Raw genomic sequence first — 19,032 nt, 5'->3', positions numbered from 1 at the left:
ATGTTCCTGTAGATGAAACCGTCAATCTAATTATTGACTGTGTCTACAGGGACCCCTCCATGCCCCAGTTAAATATCCCTGAAGGGTCCCTACAGGACCTCATTGAGATGTGCACAAAGAAGGCCCCTTTCTCTATTCACAAGGGCCACATGTATAGATGAAAAGATGATGTGGTGATTGGCTCGTCTTTAGGTGTGCTTTTCACCACCTTTTATATGGGTGCAGTGTAGGAGCGAGTTTTTCCTGAATGCAAAAATTGCACATCTACGCACGCTGTATTGATGATATATTTGTAAGGGCCGAGGACGAGAATAAAGTTGAAATGCTGTGCCGCGCATTCCTAGAATGCAGTTCTTTAAACTACACAGTGGAGCTCTGAAATGATGGACAGCTTGGCCTCTGCCTTAACAGAGACAGTGAGTGTCCTTAAGATATAAGAACATCACCATCAAAGCCTTCATAAAAAGGGCTTTAACTCACTGTTCTTTTTGGCAGGACTTGCACCAAGAACTAGACCGCATCTCACAAGCATTTGTAAGTAACAGGTATGCAAACAAACAGGTTAATAAAGAAATACTTAAGTAACTGGATTGGTGGTATAACAACCATGGGCAGCCACAGTCCGATCCACAGAGAAACGTTAAACTTTATTATAATGCGAGATTAAACTCCAAATACTTAGATGAACATGCCATCAAGAAAATGATCGCGGATAACATCTTCACCACTGATGTCAACACTCGGCTGGACCATGTCATTTGTTATCAAAACAGCCGCACAAGAGACTGATCACGAAAACAACAAGTCCCACCAACAAGAGCTCCTTTTAAACAGACTAACATAGTATACCATTTCAAATGCCCAGTCTGTGGATGTCCCGGTTTCTATATTGATATGACCACATGGCACTGGCAAAGAGGATCTCTTGCCATGCTTAAGAAAGTTCTATAAAAGTCCATATGAGAGATGTCCATCATAACAGCATCACAAGGAATGCAATAGTGGAGAACACTGAAATAATTGGAAAGGCCCCTGACCCAAGACACCTACGGCTGCTAAAGACGCTCTTGATACAGCAGGAGAAGCCCTTATTGAATACAACTCAAGAAGTTTTCTTCCTTCCCACCAGCATTAGGTGACCTATTGCACAATGACCTGCGACAGACCATGAGAAGTGACATTCCCGATCGTGAAACATAGGATTCAGCAAGCTGCCCAGTGACCAATCAGAATATTCGTTGGGTAATACCAGATAGTGATGTCGCGCACCAGGCCTTGCCGGTCAAGAAGGCTGCAGCAGTGAGAACATCAACCTTAAGTCTAAGAAAAAATCTTGCCACCAATCAGTGGCATGCATTCCCCCCTCAGCCAATCATTGGTCAGCATATAGTCGACCCCCCGCAGACCATCTCGTATATAAAGAGCAGGGCTCAGCACGAACGATAGTCTACTCCCATCTTTCGGTGTTATCATGCTTAGTGGAGCCCAAGAGAAATGTGGCCTAGAATCAATGTTAGCAGGTGTTTCTACAGAAGATTGACACATCTACAGAAAATAACCACCAGATTTCAGTTACTATTGGCAGTATTCTGTAACTGATAGAGTGTATTTGGCAGAAATAAAATTACACCCTGATTTGCAACTGCTTTCCTCTTCGGAATTGACAAACATCAGTGAGTTACTGGCAGAATGCAGTACTAAACTGTAACCCTGAAAAATCAGTCATTAGAAAAACAGAGAAAATTCTATAAACTGAATGCAGCTGATGCAGCAATAACATTCAACACTGTGTATAATATAATTAATAATAATAGCCATTTCCATGGCATTTAATTTGTATAGTCTTCTCTGTTTGTCTTACAATCTTCCTATCATCAGCATGTATCTGGTATATCAAGTTTCCTAAGGGCATATAAAGATTTCTATTGTCTTAGGTTTATTTCTTCTCAAGTGTTTGTTTCCTCTCACATGTCAACAGCCCACCGGTGGTCATCTCTGAGAGTACAAAAGCAAATGAATTGAGATGTATGATGCACATGCACTTATAGCGGGCCGGGTGTTTACAATTGACGGGTTGGTTAGTAGGCTGAATTTTGATTGGTCATGGGTAGGTGACGAAATCTGTGGTCATGGGTTGGTGACGAAATCTGTCCCTTCTCCTCTTGGTCTTTCCCAAAAAGTCAATTTATTGATAGCCACAAGGCTTACCTTTAGTGGAATTATTTTCCAAAAAATTGAGGCTTTTTGCTTAATCTTTTAATTAGACAACCAACTGTCAGAAACATAGTCTCCTTCAGCTGCGTTGGTCTGGGGTAATAATATGATGGTAGGAACTAATTATATTTTAAAATTAATTCAATTGCTATTGCATTGTTTTTAACCAGTCTGCCTCTTTCTAGACCCATGAAATATAATGCTTCTAAAATAAAACACGCTTTTATGCAAACCCATTAATTGTAATCAGTCTTTACCCAACTACAGTCACTTGAAGAGTAGAAAGGAGAAAAGTTCAGCTATGCATGCCCAACCCACAATCCACTTCTGTCACCATCGTCTCCTGTTCTTCTGTGCCTGCCCCCTTCTACAAGAGTGAGGGGAGGGAAGGGAAGAGACCTTTGGAAATTATGATCAATGTGAAGATGAAGCAGGAGAATAGAATATGGAGATCCAAGAAGTCCAGCAGGCAGTGGTGCTGAGAGTTACCTCAGAAAGCACCTTAGGCATAAAGGCAGTTACTTCAAGGAACACACCTCCATGTATGCAAAAAGGATTAGGAATAAAGTCTTGAAGAGGTGGATGAATGACTAGAATCCTTAGACCAGTAGCTTATGAACAGATGCTGAACCTCAAGCATGAATAAAAGTATGCAGAAGAAACTTGCTGCAATCACTTGAATGTTTAGGATGTTGATCCAAAGCTAGGCCTTACATTCAACTGTGTGCAACCATGAAACTCAGGAAATCAACACAACAGAGAGCTCCTGAGAGAGTATGATTCCTGTAACTCATGAGAAGAGATGGATGAGAACAAAAGGAACAGAAAGAGGACTTTAGGAGGAAAGCAGGGCCCGGCATCAGAAGCCAGACAGTCGTAGAAGGAGCTTTTCAGGCTCCATCTCATAAGTCAATGGAAGTTCCTGAATACCAACAGTTATAATGAGAGAGACTTTCAGAAGAGGTTTGGAGCCCACTGAAGGGGCAGGGACAAGTAGCAACACAGCCTTGTGGAAGATAATGTTCAGTAGTAGCCGAAAAACCTACAGGTGTACCTGTGAAGGTCACCATCAAGTAATCAATATCAAACAAGCAGGAAAAGGTTCACTTGAGATGTGTCAGAGTTTGCAACCTGTGGACATGACCAGAGATAAGTGAGCTGACAATTTCATGAGCAGGACTCAAGGAGACGCTCCCCTTGAAGGCAACACAAGAAATGACAAAACTGGAGGATTGGTAGATTTCATCACAAGATAGCATAGGTGCTGAAACCACACGGGTAAAAAGTGAAGGAGTACAGACTTTGGTATAACATGGTGCCAGACCTTGTTATAGACAGGAAGATCCTTTGGAGGATTGGAGGGGATCCAAAGCAGAGGACATGAGGGCGACTGAAGATATGGAGGGCTGTTAATAAAGTGGGGTTGCTAAGTACACCAGAACAGAGGAGTACTTGGGATCAGGACATGAGAAGTAGCAAGAATGCAGAGGCAGGTGATGGCACACAAATACTCGAGAAACAGGACAAACATAAATGTAAATAGGTAGACATCATAGACTAAGGAAGTTCCTGAAGGAACATCATAAACAAATATTAAGTCACTGTGTCACTCATATTTTGGCATTAATTAGATCATGTATTTGTGATTGCAAGTTAACTTGAAATGGAAAAATTTATGAACAAATGTTTGGTCTGGCAGTGAAACAACAATTAAAGCTGGATAAACTGTAGAACATGAAACCAACTTGAAATGGCAGGAATTCCACGAAGCATCGACTTTGTTTAGTGGATAAGGAGCAGATCTCAACTTAAAAAGGTTGCAAGCCCAACTGCACACCACCTGCGAGGAAAACTCTACATCAAAATAGGAAGAACATGAGGGAGAAGGCACCGTTACTGATGCCAAAAGCCCAGTATAGTAAGGAAGGAAAGAAGGAAGGCGGCATCCAAACAAGGCTGGGACCTGGAAGGAAGATGCACACACACACACACACACACACACACACACACACACAGTACCATCTGTAAAGAAGGGGAGGCAGCACTGGGATGCGAGACCCTGGACAAGACTCAGAAGACACAGACAAGACCACCACACTGCCAAAGAGAAATGGATCAGAATCACTAACGATTAGGCACTGTTTGCCAAAGAGAAATGGATCAGAATCACTAACGATTAGGCACTGTTACCCACATTTCCTGCCATGAGGGAAACTGTGAATCCTTAGACTGTAGCACTACCAAGGGCAACCTGAAAGGACTGCCTGCCTTCCATCCTGTTGAAGGAGACCATTCTTCCTTGAAAGTTGCCACGAGGTGGGGTAAAGCACAGCAGTAGCATGATGGAAAAAGATGATTGAATATTAAGACGGAAATGGAGTGTATGGCAACTGTTACCAGGCAAAAATAATTTTTAATACATATAAAGTTAGAATAATTCAGTGTTAATGTGTAAAAAAAATATTCTCTGAAAATCCAGTTGGGGTAAGTAAAAAAGGGATTTTGACAAAGGAAAAATCTATTTCTGAGGAAGGTCCCGTGTCACCCGGTGAAATTCCATTACAGCACGAATTTCTAGGTATAATATGCTAGATATACCAGAGAAAAAGAGCTTTTCAGGAAAGCTGGGGATACTACCCTCAGCCGAGCGCCTTCTCCAAGGAAGACGCCGGTATAACGAAGGGTGAGGAAAGATCACTACCATGGAGACTTACTCAAAAGATCTCTCCCCATCAAAACCCCCGGAATAGAGCGGTGAGCCGTTACAGCCCCTACACCCAACACCCGGGCCAGGACGCGCACACCAGCGCCACCTACCTCATTCCATGCTAGCACTAACCCCAGACTTGGCATGTGCAAGAAAAGGGGGAGCTATAGGTAAGTCAGGGGAGGGTCACCGTGACACGGGACCTTCTCAGAAATAGATTTTTCCTCTGTCAAAATCCCTTTTCTGAGTTCAGTCCCGTGTCAGCCGGTGAAATAGTGACAGAGAATCATGCCAAGGCTGCAAAACTACGAGGAAACAAGGTAATTTGAAGAAAAACATAAATTACGAAAGCAGTTTAATGAGGGAATCTCTTACGTAGAGAAAAACACTAAACCTAAGGCACATCAAAGACTTAAAATCAGTAAAGAGTAGGGAAGTCCAGCACGACGGGAAGGGGTCCCAAACCACCTAACACTACTAAGGCACAAAATCACACGAAAATTGGATAGGTTCAACGGTACATACAATGTTAAATGGTATACACAATCTTAAAGCTACACACGCAAACTTGCTAAACACGAAGAGATCAACCAATCGGTAAACAAACATACAGTGCATATACATATATGTGGGGTACATGGAGTAAAATAAACCGCCCAGTACCCTACAAGAAAAATACAATCGTGAACATGTCAGATTACAGTTTCCAGTCAACAGAGACAATTTACATCAATATGAGAAGCAAGGCAGTGAGGCATGATCAACCAGAGGATAACCAGAGAAGTAAATGAGGCAGGCGGGCGGGGGGGAAAGGAGGAAGGATATGATTGGTTAAGGTGGGGAGATGACACTCCCACAGCTATGGTAGAAAATTTCAGGGCTTGAGCGATTTTAAATAGTGGCGTTTAAACACTAGAGGTGATTTCAACCCGTATTTAGTCAATTCTGAGAAATCCATATTATGAAAGTAATTAATGGAGGTAGCCACTGCTCGGAATATCATGAACCTAGGAACTGAATCTGCTGGCTTGTTTAATAAAAATACAGAATTTGCTGTCTTATACCACCTAGTGAAAGAGTACCACCTTTCTCCCTGATAAAAAGAGGACCCGACTTACTCTGTGGAGTTCTTAAAAGGTAAGATTTAAGTGTATAAACTGGACATAAAGACTGGTCTTGTGGAAGGGGCACCACCTTCCAAGGAGACCACCTGTCTTGTGGGTCTTCTGCTTTTTGGCTAAGAATCTAGATCAGAAAGGTGGACCTCCCGGAAGGAGGAAGTTCAAAAATTATCACTCTAGTGAGAGCCGACAGCTCTGAGATTCTAGCACCTGGAAGCCAAGCTAATCAGAAATAAGGTCTTCCTTAACAGATCCTGATAAGAGCATTGAAAGTTATCTATCTCTGATGCTAACTTTAGGACGCCATTGAGAAACCACGAACGGAATGTGGCGTGATATCGGTCTCAGACGAGCGCATGCTCTGGGGATGGATGAAAATAGGAATCTGTAAGGTCGATTTTTAAAGCCGTGATAGAAATACTTTCTTCAGGGCTGACTTGGCTGTGGTAATAGTGGCCGGAGCAGCCTTTTCAAACAGTGATCTAAAGAAAAGAGACTCCTAAATTAGTCGCCATGATTTTGGCTTCAGATGCTTTTAGGAAGGAGGCTAACTTTTGACTGCTGAATCATACTGTCTAAGAGTAGAATCTCTTTTATCTGATTCAAGAAGTAGAGTGTTGACAGGGTCAATGTTTGCCTTTGGGCTGGGTGAACTTTATAAAGTCCATATAACTAGGCATTCTGAATTCTTGAGTGGTTGACACAGTCTTGGTTTGTACTGTCTGGGCCAGTATGGGCTTGGGAATCAAGACTCCGCAATCCCAGTTCCTGAAGAAGAGGGAACCAATTGCTCTTCGCCAATAGGGGCTACTAGCTGGTTGACCTTTTGAATGTCCTTAGTTTGTGTATACTTTCAGCAGTAAATTTATTGAGGGAACAGATAAATTCTTCTCCCAATTGTTCCACCTATTGTCATTAAGGTCCGTGATGCATTTACTCTGAGGGTCCAGGTTGGCCACATAACAGGGAGGCTTGGAAGTTGCGCTTCCGTCGCGAACAGATCCACTTGGAGACCCGAACCCGCAAATCCATTTGAAAGATTCCGCTGTCCCAGGGACCACCCGCCCAACGGAGCAGTCCTGGACAGGGAATCCGCCACCACGCCCGCACTCTCGCCAGGTGGGTAGTCGACAGGTGCCAGCCGTGCTTGTCGCCAGGGAGAAGATAGCAACCATTACTTGGTTTACTTCCGACCTGGATTTAAGCCGCCCTCGTTGATGCAATGAACTACCACTGCGCTGTCCAATACCAGCCTGATATGAACTGGTTGGGGGCGGATTTAAAGTTAGAAAGACCGCCATAGCTTCCAGGGTGTTTATATGGAACTGCTGAAACATTGTGGACCACGCCCTTTGTACTTTTTGTTTTGAGCTATCTCCAGCCGGGCTAGGAAGGCCTGTGTGGGACAACTAGTGCCAGAGGGGAAATTGAAGTGGAACTGACTTTGAGAGGCCCTTGACTGTGGTCCAAGGCTGCAGTCTTGTTTTCAAGATTCGAGGGATGGAGAGACCTTGTCTCTGAGCTTGACATTGGCCTCGACCCCACACCTGTTTATGTCTTTAGTTTTGCTTTTAACCCTTTCAGTTCTGTATAGTTATCACATCACTGAGGGCACATGAGCCCCGGGATGTACCTGGGAGCGCCGACAGTAGTAAAAATAATTATTTCAAAATTCACACAAAATATAAATTTTATGCCAACAACGCTCATTTTGTGTCCTTTTTTCTAAATGTTTATATTTTATGGTGTGAATAGTCAGAATAAGAGTGCCAGCCCTCTAAATACAAAAATGTGAGTTATTTCACGAAAAAAAAAAATCTTTACTTATTTTCATATTTTCTCAGAACTCCAAAAACTATGAATGTCAGGCGAATGAATTATTTTTATAAAGCCAACAAAATTTCAAACATCGGTTATTATAAAAGAATGGAAAACGAAGTCCAGCTGGTGAAAAAATTGATAGAAAAAGGGGAACAGAGCGCTTTCTGCCCAGCGTATGGTGAGAATTATCGCTAGAAAAAGGGCTTTGGTAACGGCAACAGTCATTTGATTTATAAATTGATTGAACGAAAAAAATGTTGCCTACCGTTGTCAACATTATCGTTCAGAGCTCAAAAGCTATAACAGTTAGGTTGAATGGATTATTTTTTATGAGAAAGCCAACAAAATTCTCTAAATATTGATATATAAAACAATGAAAACGAATAAGTCCAGTTGGTGAAAAAATTTATAGAAAAGAGGGTAAGAAACAGAGCCGATTTGCCCGGCGATGGTGAGAGAATTATCGCTAGAAAAAGATTTTTTTTTTGAAGAGCCCTATCTCGGTTATTTTTCATAGAAATTACTTGTAAATATACGAAAATGTAGAGGAAAAGTTGTAGAATAAAGTGAGAGCAAGAAAAATGGCTTTGGTAACGTGCAACAGTTTCATTTTGATTTATAATTTGATTGAAACGAAAAATGCTACCATTGTCAACATTATCGTTCGTAGCTCAAAGGCTATACCGAGATAGGCGAATGGATTATTTTTTATGAGAAAGCCAACACAATTTCTAAATATTGGTATATAAACAATGAAAAACGAATAAGTCCAGTTGTGAAAAATTTATAGAAAAGAGGGTAAGAAACAGCGACGGTTCAAAGTGCATGGTGAGAATTATCGCTAGAAAAAGTTTTTTTGAAGAGCCTCTATCTCGGTTATTTTTCAGAAATTACTTTGTAAATATACGAAATGTAGAGGAAAAGTTGTAGAATAAAGTGAGTGTCAAGAAATGGCTTTGGTAACGGCAACAGTTTCATTTTGACGTTATAAATTGATTGAAACGAAAAAAATGTTAGCCAAGGTCATCATTATCGCTCGAGCTCAAAGGCTATAAAGTTAGGGGCGAATGGATTATTTTTATGAGAAAGCCAACAAAATTCTCTAAATATTGATATATAAAACAATGAAAAACGAATAAGTCCAGTTGGTGAAAAATTTTATAGAAAAGAGGGTAAGAAACAGAGCGATTTGCCCGGGCGTATGGTGAGAATTATCGCTAGAAAAAGTTTTTTTTTTGAAGAGCCCTATCTCGGTTATTTTTCATAGAAATTACTTTGTAAATATACAAAATGTAGAGGAAAAAGTTGTAGAATAAAGTGAGAGTCAAGAAATGGCTTTTGGTAACGGCAATGTTTCATTTTGACGTTATAAATTGATTGAAAACGAAAAAAATGTTACCGTTGTCAACATTATCGTCAGAGCTCAAAAGCTATAACAAAGAAGCGAATGGATTATTTTTATGAGAAAGCCAACAAATTTCTAAATATTGATATATAAAACAATGAAAAAATGAATAAGTTCAGTTGGTGAAAAATTTATAGAAAGAGGGTAAGAAACAGAGCGATTGCCCGGCATGGGTGAGAATTATCGCCAGAAAAAAAGTTTTTTTTGAAGAGCCCTATCTCTGGTTATTTTTCATAGAAATTACTTTGTAACATATACGAAAATGTAGAGGAAAAGTTGTAGAACAAAGTGAGAGTCAAGAAAAATGGCTTTGGTAACGGCAACAGTTTCATTTTGACGTTATAATTTGATTGAAACGAAAAAAATGTTACCATTGTCAACATTTATCGCTCAGAGCTCAAAAGCTAAACAGTTAGGCGAATGAATAATTTTTTATGAGAAAGCCAATAAATTCTAAACATTGACATATAAAAAATGGAAACGAATAAGTCCAGTTGGTGAAAAAATTGATAGAAAAAGAGGGTGAGAAACAGAGCGCCTGTCTGGCCTATGGAGAATTATTGCTAGAAAATTTTTTTGAAGAGCCCTATCTCGGTTATTTTTCATAGAAATTACTTTGTAAATATACAAAAAGTAGAGGAAAAGCTGAAGAATAAAGGAAAGTCAAGAAAATGGCTTTGGTAACGGGCAACAGTTTCATTTTGACGTTATGAATTGGATCAAACGAAAAAAGTTACCGTTGTCAACATTATTGTTCGTAGCTCAAAACTATAACAGTTAGGCGAATGAATTATTTTTTATGAGAAAGCCAAGAAAATTTCTAAATATCGACATATAAAAAAATGAAAAACGAACAAGTCCAGTTGGTGAAAAATTGATAGAAAAGTGGGTAAGAAACAGAGCGCGCCAGGCATACGGTGAGAATTATCGCTAGACATTTTTTTTGAAGAGCCCACCAGATTTTTTCATAGAAATTACTTTGTAAATATACAAAAATGTAGAGGAAAGGAGGAATAAAGTGAGAGTCAAGAAAAATGGCTTTGGTAATGTTAACAGTTTCATTTTGACGTTATAAGCTGTTCAAACAAAAAAATAACAACTGTTGTCAACATTATCGTCAGAGCTCAAAAGCTATAACAGTTGGGTGAATGAATTATTTTATGAGAAAGTCAACAAAATTCTCTTAAATATCGATATATATGATAATGAAAAAATGAGATTCAGAGCCCTGCCTAAAAATCCAGACATCTCTTTATGTGATGCACTAACAAATTTCCGCTAGTTTTACCGTGAAAAACTTTTAAGTAAAGCATGTTGAAACTGTTCTCGATTGACGCTCGCCATGTAAACAGCCATGTGCTTACCCAGCCTCAGCACGCATGGTCTCTGACAGAAGTGTGGCCTGCCAGGCCTGCGGTGCGATCAGCTGATGTCATTGTGAGAATTTTACTACGCCTGGATTTGCGATGCACAGTAGAGGAACTAAAAATTTATAGAAAATAGAGGATACCAAACAGAGTGTTTCCATTACTGTAATCCCCACATTTTATAAAAAAATGTAAGATACGAGAGAAAAACGTGGGTAGGATCAGCTGATTTCATTGTGGAAATTTACTATGCCAGGGAATTGCGCATCCGCAGTATAGGCACTGCTTGCCTGGTGACGATGCCTGAGTTACACGGTCCAAGGTATGCTTTAGCCTATGGAAACCACCAACTGTCCAAAATAAAAAAATTTACTCCCTACCACACGCAATGAAAAATGTCGGTAAATTTTAATGCATTAAATTACGTCAGTCAGACAAGAAGGGGGTAGGGGAAGATATTGCAGAATATGACGCTGCACTTGGGCAGGAAAGGGTTAAGGAGCAGGTCTGTCACTGAGGCAAATTGAAGGGACCCAAGAACCTTTTTCTGGGATCAAGTGGATGCCTGATTGATTTTTGAGAAATTTTCTGAGAGATGCCATTCCTTCCTCTTGGGAGGCGGGAGAGATAATGTGTGAGCAGACAGATCCCACTGGAGGCCCAGCCACTGAAAACCGGACCCGGAGTCAGGCGAGACTTTTTCTGTTCAGTTGAAACCCAACGATTCCAGGAAGCTGATGACTGGCGGTCGTAGCCTCGACACTCTAGAACTGTTGGTGCCCAAATTATCCAATTCCAGGTATGCTGCTAGATATCCTCGACCGGAGTTGTTGAACTACTGTGTCCGCCAGCTTGCGAATACCCTGGGCAATGTTTAGCCGGGGCATGACCTTGAACGAAAGTAGGCTTGATTCCTTGAGTCTGAAACCGAAACTGAGAGAACTTCCAAGCGCATCGGACGGGATAATAAGCGCCTGAAAGATCGATAGAGGTGGTGACGGCCCACGCGAAGTAGAGTCCGTATTCGAGCTACTGTAAGCATGCGAAATTTGTCGATTTTATGTAGAGATTTAGACGCCGACAGATCCAGGATCACTTTTGCTGATCTGAGTCTTTTTGGGAACTGTGAATAACCTGCCTTGAAATTTTAGGGTGCCTTACTTTCTTTATTGCTCGCTTGTTGAGCAATTCTGCCACATAATCCCGTAGGGGATTGATGAGGGTGGCTGGAAAACCTGTTCGGAGGAGGAGGTTCCTGATCCAGCTCCAACCCAGACCTTTGGACACAATACTGTGTGCCCAAGGGCTGAAGGTCCATTGGTCCTGAACCAATACAGGCGACCACCTACCTGTGTTTTCAGTGGGAGGAGCGGGTTTGTTCCTCTACCACGTCCAGGTTTTCCTCTCTGGGGTGGTGTTCGCCTTTCTCTGTGAGGGGGGCCCTGCCTCTTCCCCTTTGCGATCCTGTTAAGGCCGTGAAAAGTAACCCCGCCCTCATAGGTGGGGTTGTATGCTGGAGAAGTAACATACGAGGGCGAGTAAGGGAATGAGCTGGTTGACCAGCATATTGTTGGGGGTGAGCTTTGAGGTGGAGGGCTGTGCACGTCGAGACCGGGACGGCTTGAACTACTGTCTGGAGGGGCCTCTTATGTCTCCTAAAACGTTTGCCTCTCCTTGGGGGGCCGCCAGATTCTGGGGTCTTGCGCCAGGCAGGAGATGCCCCAGCTAGAGCGCAGACTCTGCTGGCCCTTGTAGCCTCAGTCATTGGGAACATTCGTGAACCTCTTCTTCTGGGAAGAGGTTAGCCCCCAGATCGAGCTTTACTTGAGCTTGTTAGGCCTGGACGGATAGTGGCATTTGGCGAAGATAAACTTTCTGCATTCCAGTCTGGCCATGATGAACTCAAACAGGTCAGACTGAAAAGCCAGCTAACAGGGACTTAGCTAAGACCTGGAAAATGGCCAGCCTGGGCGCAGGGAGACGGCAGTGGCTTCCGGTGAGGCAGACGGAGTTCAGGACCGGCTAGCTTAGTCCGGGCATCAAACCTCGCCTTTAGCAAAGATTCCGGCAGCTTGGGGAGTTCCTCACTAAACTGTGAGGAAGCACAGAGGGGGTCCAACTTCCCGATCGTGAAGGTGGACGGAGCATCCATCCAGAACTCATACTTCCTGGGAAACACCAGGAAGTGGGGTCTGTTTCAGCTGGCGGTAACGGGATTATCAAAGCACGCACTGCCGTAGCCAGGCGACTTTGTTCAAACAGGAGTTGGTAAGTTGTCTCCCAGGGCAAACATAGTGAAGTTGCCCTTGAAAGGAGTCAACTTTGTGTTGTCTCGCCTGCCACTCCACAGAGTGCGCATGAGAGACGCACTGAGCTTGGTTCTAGGGGATGATGACAGTCTCCTGGGAACCTTATCAGAACGTATCCATGCTTCCTCTGTCAACTTACGAAGCCTGGATACGGGGCAAAGATCGAAGGAAGAACTCCAACCCTCCAACCGCCTCGTGCCAAGACCTCAATAGTTAGTTTGCCATCGTGTTGGATGGCCCGGAGGGCTAAAACGCCAAGGGTTACTAAGATCGGCGGGCGGAGGTCCTCAGGGTCGGGAATGACATACTGGGGTTCGGGGGTGGATTAGCCATTCCCGCCAGCATGTTGTCATAAGTGGCAAAACTTTTCGGATATCTTATTATCATAAGTGGCAAACTTTTTCTGATATCTGATTGAATTTATTGTTGATATCCTCAGAGAATCTTTTGAAACATCTGGTTCAAAGTCTCCACGCCAAAGGCAGGTTGGCGAGGAGGGCTTGGTTTTGCTGCCCTTTACTCGCGCCCTTGCCGGAGGAACCAGACTTGTTCTCGGAGGCCACAGGTGCTGAGACTTTAGCCTTCTTCGACGGGGAAAGGCGATGCTTTGGGGACGAGGACTTATAGCTCCTTCGTCTTCCATGAAGTCTATAACTTCAACTTGGGGGATAGCTGATGAGCCTATCACCCAAGGAGGAAGATTTCAAAACCTGAAAATGAAGAAACAGAAGAGGCTGGGGAATTTAAAAGGGGGTCACCCAACAACCTCACCTACTCGCTACTTACCCCCTGGTCCTGGTTCAGTAGCCATGGGTTCTAGGTCTAAGTCCAAGGCGGCGACGCCCTCTGAAACCTCAGCGTAGAGGATCCACTTGGGGTGGCTGGGTCGCATCCCGGATCTGCTGGATGATGGGGGTGGCAAGATCTTTCTGGCACTGCGACCCGCCTACCGGGTAGAGCAGGTCCTCAACTCTCGTTGGCCGAGGACGTAGGGCTTCCCCGACGGAACGCCTTTACCAAACCCAGCCACCCAGGCCCGGAGAGATTCCAAGGCCGACTTCTTAGAGGACTCTGTCCGCCTGAAAGAAAGCCAGCAATTAGCTAAGGGCGAAACAGTCCGAAACCACATAAACAAAATTCAAAATGAGGAGCGAAAGCAGAGGAAGGTTGTCACTACCGACTATCCTGAATGGTTGCGCACAAGCGCTACAACCTCACAACCATCGGGTGCCAGACTACCAGATCGTCGAGTCGGGACTCGCACAAATAGCGTGGTCCGCACACCACGTGACCACGAAGGTTGTTGCAGTGACGCCGTACACCCCGGCCTCACAGCCAACAGTCTGTAAGGGAAAACGAACATGAACCCACCACTCTAAGCACCCAAAGCCGGCAAAGGCATGGGAATTTCAACTGCAGCCGAATACTCCGTGGAGAAGAAATACCTTATCATAAACTAGCCACAAGTCTAAAATACACAGAGTGGAAGGCAAGATTTTGTGACCCCGGAATACCCGGGAATGAAAGGAACGGAGACACAGGAACTCCGCCGCAGGGGTTGCCAGTAAAATTAACGCGAAAACCCGGCGAACCTGACTCACGATAAAAATAAGGAGAGTACTTCAAGATAACACAGACATTTATATTTAAATAATGATATCATGAACAATAACATTAAACAAGTGACGGTATAAAGGGTAAATGCGTTCGAGACCGGAGGGATCCACCCTTTATATAAATAACAAATCCTCACTTACTTATCGCCAGAGAAACAAGGGCAAGATGCTCAGATATTCATAACATAAACCGAGCAAGTATAACAACCCAGCCGAGTAACCCGACGGGGAGGGAGGGAGTGCGGGATAGAGTGTTCAACACGTCGAGCTTACGAGTGAACGAATCCACCAATACCACACAGCGATGCGTTAGGGACTGGTGGCGCGGAGGGAGCTAATCCCTACCAAATGGAGAAGTCCCTGAACTGAGAAAACGCCATCTAGCGCCACCCGCACGCAGTAGAGCAAGGCTGAAGGGTGGGGGTGGGGAGGGGTGGGAGTAGGGGAGAATGGTAGGCTACTAAGAAAGAGAACAGGAGACGGGGGAAACATATAACCCGCCAACTGCACTACACCACCCAAGAATGAACTGAGTCTTAGGAACTGTGATTAGGAGGGTGGCCTACTACTAAGGAAGGGAAGGACACTGCTCTCGATGCCCGACTCTGCCTAGGCACAGCCTAATAGGGACCTAACTCTAGTATAGGCTAGGAAAAAGGAAGGAGTGCGGAGGGGAGGAGGAACAAACAAGGGAGAGAAATTTTTTGTGCCGAAACCAACCGGGAACGAAGAGGGGGCAAGAAGGCTTAATAGCCTAGAGGAGACATCCAAAGAACTCTATTCCCCAAAGGAAGGAAGAGAACTAAGGCCTCACTCTGCCCACCAAAAACGACTTCCGGAGGAAACAGCAACCAAAACTCCTCAGCCTGATGGACCCTCACGCCGAGGGCAAGGGATGGAAGCAAATAACCTACTCCACTAAAAACCATCACACAAAAATATTGAAATAAAATGTGCTCAATAGGGTGTTGAGCTCTACCTCGGGCAACGGTTAGAGGCTAAGGGGTCACGGCTACCACGAGGAGGTAAACGATGGTAAAATAAAAGAACCGAGAGCACTATCGCCAAGAAAAAAATAATAATTGGCCTAATACAGACTAAAATAAAGGGAACCCAACCTGGAGGGGGGATACCTGGACGGCATCAATCTGCAAGGGCCGTAGGCCAAAATTGTAAAATTGAAAAAGGGGTGCCACCAAGAGGAAACCCGCCAGGAGGAGAACCATGGGGCAAAAATATATCATCTATAGATCCACAAGGAGACAACCCCAACAGAAAGAACTGATGGGGTCAGCCATGGCTCTACATGGTTGGCGGGGACGCCAGGCGCCTAATAAGATCTCAATATTTATATATAAACGAGACCAAAACAGCCAAAATATAGAACGAAAAACCCCACAATAAGATGGTACTTAACTTGGAGATAGTAAAGTTGCTCGATGACATGGTGAAAGATGGAAAATTCCAATAAAAAGGCACGAAATGAGCACAAAATCAAAAGATAGTAATCACGTATGAAAAAATGGAATGAGGTAGGTGGCGCAGGTGTCGCCCCTGGCGGGTGCTGGGTGAATGTAACGGCTCACCGCCTATTCGGGTTTTGATAGGGAGAGATCTTTCTAGTAAGTCTCCGTGGTAGTGATCTTTTCACTCACCCTTTCGTTATACCCGGACGTCTTCCTTGGAGAAGACGCCGACTGGGGTAGTAACCCCAGCTTTCCTGAAAGCTTTTTTCTGGTATATCTAGCATATTATACCTAGAAATTCGTGCTGTAATGGAATTTCACCGGCTGACACGGGACTGAACTCAGAAATGACGTTCTTCCTTGGAGGTTAGTATAAGAGTGTGGAAGGTCAGCAATTACTCAGTTAAAACATTATTTCAAATAGTCTAAGAAATGAAAACATTAAAATAGAAATGAATAAAAATAAAAACAGATGACAAGGTAACTGTTACTGTGAAAAGAGCAAAAAAACAAAAATTTTATATTACAAAAAACAAAAAATTGTGGTGAATTGCAAAAATGAACTTTTACTGGAAAGCCATGCTATAGTTCAATATAAAAAATGAATGTGACAAGTGTTAAACTACAAAATACATCAGTGGGATATATCAGACAGTAGTGGATATTGGAGAAGTTAAAACAATTTGCTATGTGTAAAGCCCTGGGGCAGAAGTTAGTTTTTTCAAACCAAACCAGAGTATGAAATTAATTAAAAACAAGCATATAAATACCAAGGGATAGTGTATATTCACTGGGATATGTCAGAGATGGGACGACACTGACTGAAGCAAAAATGGTGCAGAAAGGAAAATGTTACCAAACCCTTCTCAAGGACTTGTCAGAGGGGTTAAAAATATTTGGAAATGGACTTCTTCAGAATATTGAAGTAAAAACAGCACATGATAATGAAATGTATGAAACAGCAATGCCCAACATAGTAAGAGCTGCACAGAAGAATAAGAGATGTTAGTTGTGGGCTGGACATGCACAGTGGAATGTTTTTTCAGTTATTCAAGTCAGTGCAGCTGGGTCCCTAAGTCTTATTAAGATGACTGGTTTTCATATAACTATCCTGTCTGTAAAAGGGAAACAAAATCTTATTTTCAACTTTATTTTTATTTTGTCTACACAAGCTAATTTTCTCTTTCAGTCGAAAAGTACATTCTAGATGCTGAAGTTATTATACAAGAAGCTGTCAAGAATAATCGAAGTATTGCGTGTTTTATATCGGAGTCCATATTCGTAAATTGTGGTGTTATTGTACCTCCCAAAAATTATTATAAGCTTTTATACAAGTAAGTGATTTTCATTTTAGTATTACTCATTCTGTACTGGAGTTATGTTGTATTTGCATTTATATATGTACAGGAAAGTGACTATAAATTCACTATGTCAAGCTGTAATTTATTTTTAATCTGTGCAATTGTATAACTGTATGATTATGGGGTACATGCCTAGCTAATGTTACCAAGCCCTCATAATTAGAGAGATAGTTTACTGTATACATCTTCAGCACTTGAAAGTAGTTATGTATATGAATATTTAGGAAATACACGTATTCCTAACACAACATTTATAATTTGGAATACTGATATATTGTGACAAGCACTTTAGGGACAAGGAGGTATATTTAACAGTTAATCCTAAGTCAACTTAACTTATTATTTTCTGAATTCTCAACTTTTGGCCGGTATGATTATGATCAGTCCATTATATTATACATTTTAAGTTACATTATGCTACTGATTTAATATAAAGTATAGTTATGTAAAGTTACTGATTGAATATAAGGTGTATGTAGTTACTTGGAGAGAATTGATTGAACGATTGCATGTGTTTTGTTTCTAGAAAATACCACAAACAAAAAAATACCACCTTGATTGATTTCATGCAGAACTTGATTATATAAGCATATTGATATTAGGAAAATTTGTGAGAATATCAGTGCAACACATTATGTATGAATCATATGATTCTGGTATACTTTTAAATGTAGAGTTTTTACAAGATTTTTTAATTTGAAACACAGGAAAAATCTAAATTATCCCCACCAGTTATTCCCATGGTATTGAAAAATTGTTTTACTCAAATTACCCCTTCTGTACTTTGAATGTATGCAGTTGTTTTATAGCATGTGCATAAATCCTATTATATTCTCTCATGTACTGAAGTCAGAGAACATAGACCATTCAAAATTATTGTGGATTATGTAGTTAGGTAAACTATCACATCATTCACTTCAGCTCTTCCTTCTTGTTTTGGATTTAATCGTATGCAGGTAGTCTTTTCCTTCTTTGCCTATTAATTATTGGCAGTATTATTTTGCATAAATATTGTTGTACTAATTACTTCCACTGTTATTGGATACATGTCACTGTTTTACTGCACAAGTAAAAGTCATAATAATTTGCTTTTATCTGCTAAAGGCAGAGAAAGTAGACCATTTAGAATTTATATAAATTACACAGTCAGGTTAACTACCATATCATTCACATTAGCTCTTCCTTATTGTTTTGGACTTTCTTATTTGCATGTAGCTTTTTTATATGATTATGAACTGCCTTTTCCTCCCTTGCTTTATTAATTGTTGGCATTATTATTGCAGAAATATTGAAACCCAACAAATCCATTACTATAATTAGACCACATTCAGATCAATGAAAATAATGAAGTCAGTTGGCTAATTTAGGTCAAGTAAAGTAAGTATATACTCCACAGAAAAAGGATAGCTAAATAAAAAATAAAGTAATTGGGGTAAAAAATGTTCATAATGTATCATAAAATTATTATTACATTAAATAACAGGAACAAAAACTTGAAAGTACCAAAACATACAGGCCATGAATGATTCATGCACACCTGGACTTTGGACCATGTTGTAGTTTGCTATATTTTTATATGTACACAGCCATCCCCGTTACTCGCTTTTCATGTGGTTTATAAGTTTTGACAGAAATTAAAGTAGGT

At 41.8% G+C, this 19,032-nt stretch overlaps 1 protein-coding gene across 8 annotated transcripts in view; it reads left to right on the top strand.

Annotated features, from left to right (window-relative positions):
• The window catches only part of LOC136838617 (ethanolamine-phosphate phospho-lyase-like), a 156,235-nt gene that overhangs the window by 75,112 nt on the left and 62,091 nt on the right, over window positions 1-19,032 (top strand). For all 8 annotated transcript variants that reach the window (XR_010853057.1, XR_010853063.1, XR_010853055.1 and 5 more), the window contains one exon: window positions 17,216-17,360. Coding sequence is in view for 3 of the 8 variants with exons in the window: in XM_067103888.1 (XP_066959989.1) it covers window positions 17,216-17,360 (145 nt within the window). In the remaining 5 variants the exon portion in view is untranslated. The remainder of the gene's footprint in view (window positions 1-17,215; window positions 17,361-19,032) is intronic.

Source organism: Macrobrachium rosenbergii, chromosome 1, assembly GCF_040412425.1.
Source record: "Macrobrachium rosenbergii isolate ZJJX-2024 chromosome 1, ASM4041242v1, whole genome shotgun sequence".
NCBI lineage: Eukaryota > Metazoa > Arthropoda > Malacostraca > Decapoda > Palaemonidae > Macrobrachium > Macrobrachium rosenbergii.
The sequence above is the reverse complement of the archived record's forward strand: the minus strand, read 5'-3'. Positions and strand labels throughout refer to the sequence as shown.